This window comes from Colletotrichum orchidophilum (assembly GCF_001831195.1).
Source record: "Colletotrichum orchidophilum strain IMI 309357 chromosome Unknown Scaffold_119.1, whole genome shotgun sequence".
NCBI lineage: Eukaryota > Fungi > Ascomycota > Sordariomycetes > Glomerellales > Glomerellaceae > Colletotrichum > Colletotrichum orchidophilum.
This window is the reverse complement of record NW_019173075.1, coordinates 345-4,266: the sequence shown is the minus strand read 5'-3', so window position 1 is coordinate 4,266 and position 3,922 is coordinate 345. Positions and strand designations below refer to the sequence as shown.

General features: G+C 49.7%; 1 protein-coding gene across 1 annotated transcript; it reads right to left on the bottom strand.

The window, feature by feature from the left end:
- Positions 1-2,475: 2,475 nt before the first annotated feature.
- Positions 2,476-3,683, bottom strand: CORC01_11216 (uncharacterized protein; the record flags this gene model as incomplete). The annotated part of the gene is made up of 2 exons (XM_022622842.1): positions 2,476-3,412; positions 3,652-3,683. 2 exons carry the CDS (start codon positions 3,681-3,683, stop codon positions 2,476-2,478), a joined length of 969 nt encoding a protein of 322 aa, XP_022470606.1.
- Between the last annotated feature and the right edge of the window lie 239 nt (positions 3,684-3,922).

The window sequence follows — 3,922 nt, the reverse complement described above, 5'->3', positions numbered from 1 at the left end:
CTGAGCTGAGTCTCGAAACCGAATTGGAGCCCAAGCATCGGTAAGGCGCCCAGGTATCTTGCATTCTTTGAACTGCCGGCAAACTCCGATGCTTCTCCCCAGTCGCCTTGTCCGTCGACCTGAGATGTCTTCCATGTGCCTTTCTTCCGTGGCAGGCAGGAACTATGGTAGGCATGCACCTTAGCAAAGCACGTAAGATATTCGTTTCCGTGCCTAATTGTAAGGTAAGGATGGGTTTACCTTAGGTGAGGTGGGCAAAAAAGTAACTAGGTAGGTAGGACTCGGGAGTCTTCGGTTGGTTTTCGAGGCAGGTACGGATACGACCAGGGCTATCTCAGCCTTGCCCAGGTCATACGTCATAATATATGGTCCGTGCTCCTGGCTCCAAGATCTCTTGCTCCAATCATGGCCCGCTCATACCCACCCACGCGGTTGACAAAAAAAAAGGACACACCTAACATAGCCATCTAACTACGACTACATTTCTACAGTCTATAAAATTAAAATTAATATTTAAAATTTCTTAAATTATATTTTAATATTTAAAGAATCATAAAATACTTTTTTAAATATTTTAAATATTTAATTTTTATATTATATCGTATTATAAAATAGGGAATTAGATAGGAAAACACATGTGAGAGGGCTAAGGTGTGTCCTTTTTTTTGTCAACCGCGTGCCACCCCACCCTCAGATCCGAACCCGTGTAGTTTCCGTCCAAGGTGACATCTGCCTTAGGTAGGTTAAGTAACGCGCCGGTGACAAAACACATCGCCGGTTTTCATGAGCTCCCTAAAAAAAGACTACCGTTGTTACGCAAAATTAATAATATTATTATTATTATTCGTTATAATAACCAATATCTTCGCGCCTATATCTATTACAGCCTTATATATATGTATAGCTCAGAGTGGTGTTAATAGGACGTACGGATCCAGCGTCTAGGTGTTGTTAATAGATCGCCGTGAGGTAGCCTGGCGACCGGCGTTGTATTTTGTCACCCGAGTGGATGATTAAGTAGGTATTCGAACCAGAATCGGCGAGGGAACCTCTCCTCTCCTTAAGTACAAATCCACCAACGGACTGCATTCAGCCAAGTGGGTGACCAAAAAAAAGGTTGTACACAAACCACCGACCACAACAGTCATTTCTGTTCAGAGCCTACTACCCATATAATTCACGAATAATATTTATGCACAATCATTTTCCCCTCCACTTATAAATAATGCTTATATTGGAAATAAGACGACGAGAAGTGGCGGTATAGGCTAGTCACTGCGAAACAGGGGGGCGGGGGAGTAGTGACTGTATCGCTCTTTTTGTCATCCGCTTTGCCAGCTTCCATTGCCACTGTGTCGACAGGACTTTCCTGCGCTGTTGTGCGTTCTGGAGGTTCAGTGTCGACCCAGTTGTCTGAAGATAAGAAAATAAGGTACCTCATCCATTACCCTTCCTTTTCGAAGCACGACGCCACCGCCACACGTTTTAACAATACGTCGCCTTCCGCCCTCCGCCCACCAGCCATCAATAATTCCTGAGCTTGCTTCGGCACATCTCACTGTGGTGGTTAACCAGTGCCTCTCTGCTGGATGTGATGCGTTGACTCGCCATCACTGCCGCGCCTCTCGCCAGATGAATACGTTTATTGTTTGCCAGCTGCGCTCCGGTCATCAAGAAAGAGGCACATGATGGGCCCAGCTCTGGACGAGATGCCCGTGCAGTGGTAAGACACGGGCCACACGGCACATCCTTTCTCTGAAGACGCCGTACTTGTTCCACTCACGTGCTTCTGCCGCCCTTGGTGCTTGGTACCGCACATGAGCCAACCCGCTTTCCGGCGTTCGGTGTCTGCTGTCCGAGTATTTCGATCTCTAACGTTGTGCCAGCTCAGCCCAGATGTGGGTGCCGTTGGGGCCGAAGGACCATCGCTGGATCAGTCTAGACTCTGACGACATTCGGAACTCTCTATCATTTAAGCATAATCTTGCGATAATCAATCCCCAGTCTCCGTGGTTCGGTGTGGTTCGTTATTGCACTCGACTTGCGCGTACCGTGTACGATAGCCATGAAATCATGCAGGTACCAGTCCAACACGGGCAATGCGTCGCGTGAAAGAGAGCGAACATGGAGTGTCTCGCTTGCCAACCAGCCAGAAAATTGATAATATTGGCCAAGAGGATCAAGCCTCAGTTTGCGGGAAACCAGCAGTGGTTGGGGTGGAGTGTCTCCTTAGCTGGTCTCGAGGAAGATGCAGACGTCACATCATCGTAAATATAATGGTCTAGAGGTCCAAGTGAACATAAAAAGCCCAACCTGGAAGTAGGTTGTGGAAACAGAAAACACGCCTCAAGATGCTGCGGCTTATATGAGCATATCGAGCGTGCCCCGATCTGGGTGAGGGATTCTAACTTCAGTTATGAAATAAGAGTTCAACTCAAAGTTTTGAATGGTCATTTACCACTTGACGGTTGCATCCTACAACTTCCCCTTAGATGCCCTCTCTTCTCGAGTCTTCTGTGCACTACTCAACAAGGCATATAGTGTCTGTAAACGTGGCATCTCCACGCCGTGAGCTCTAGCGATTCTGACCGGATTGCCTAGAATCACTTCTAGCTCCAGCGGGCGTCCGGCCTCCCAGTCCAATAACATGCTAGGCCTTGCACCCGTGTTACGCTCCGTGCTCTTAACAATGCGATCAGGTTTTGCGAGGTCGTCGGGAAACTCTCGTCCCAGGATCTTAGGCACCGCTGCTCTGATCTCGTTCATGATGCCCACCACGTGCTCCCGAAGCTCCGGATCCGTAACCATGTCCGCATTGCCCCTCCCACCACTCAGAACGGCACTAGGATTAAATGCGGCGTTGATACAGAGCTTGTGCCATCTCACCGTCTGCAGCCCGATCTCGTCGTGAGGCTCCACGTCGCGGATACCGCCCCAGCCGGGACCCCACCAAATGCCGAGCTGCTCGACTGCTTTGGTACCGCGCTGGCCGAGCTCGGGGTCGCCTGTGCCGAGCCCGTTCGTATGCGGCCCGATACTGATCCTCGTCCATCGGTTCTGACGGATTACACCCGGCGAGGTCTGCTCGGCGCTGACGATCGTCACGGCGCTCACGATAGGGTTGTTGGGGAACCGCTGACGAAATGGCTCCTCGACGCCGACGCCATTCTGTACGAGTACAATGCTCGTATTTTCCCCTACGAGAGGCGCGATCATGGCAGAATCATCTGAGCGGTCTGGGAGCGCCTTAGTCGTCACGAAGACATAGTCCCACTTCGTCTTGGAGTCGCCCTTCCCATAAGATGCGGCAGCCTTGACCGATGGGAAGGCAGCATGCGGCTGGAAGAGGTAGTTTCCAAAAGTGTGAGTCTGGAGTTGTACACCCGAATCTTTAAGAGCCTTATAATTAGATCTGGCAACGAGTGAGACACGTATGTTATGGTCGGGCTAAGGTGTGAGTTAGCCAAGCTAGACGAGGGATGTGAGAGATGCGAGGGGTTCCGAATGATTACATGGTGTAGCCGAGAAGCGTAGAAACACCCGACAGCTCCAGCTCCGATGAAAATGATATTTATAGCGCTGCGAGTTGGTGGTTGAGTTCAGTCCTATCATGAAGTCGTCACCGTATTGTGGATGTGGAAGGAGACGTACCTGTCGCCAGAGTTGTTCATCTCTGAGCCCATTGTATCTTCTTCCGCTCACGATAGAGGTGGCCGAGCGATCAGTTTTCTTAAGAAAAATATGTCAGAGATATAAGAGCTAGCAATCTAGAAGACTTGTACATGAAAAACTGTTGAGGGAACTCGATGTTACGACTGAACTTGACCGAGGTGAGGTTGAATTCGTTCCGAGAAGTTGCCGATTGGCACTGACAATGGACTCGCCCCACCTCGCTATGTCGCCATTGGCCGTGCCGTACCTG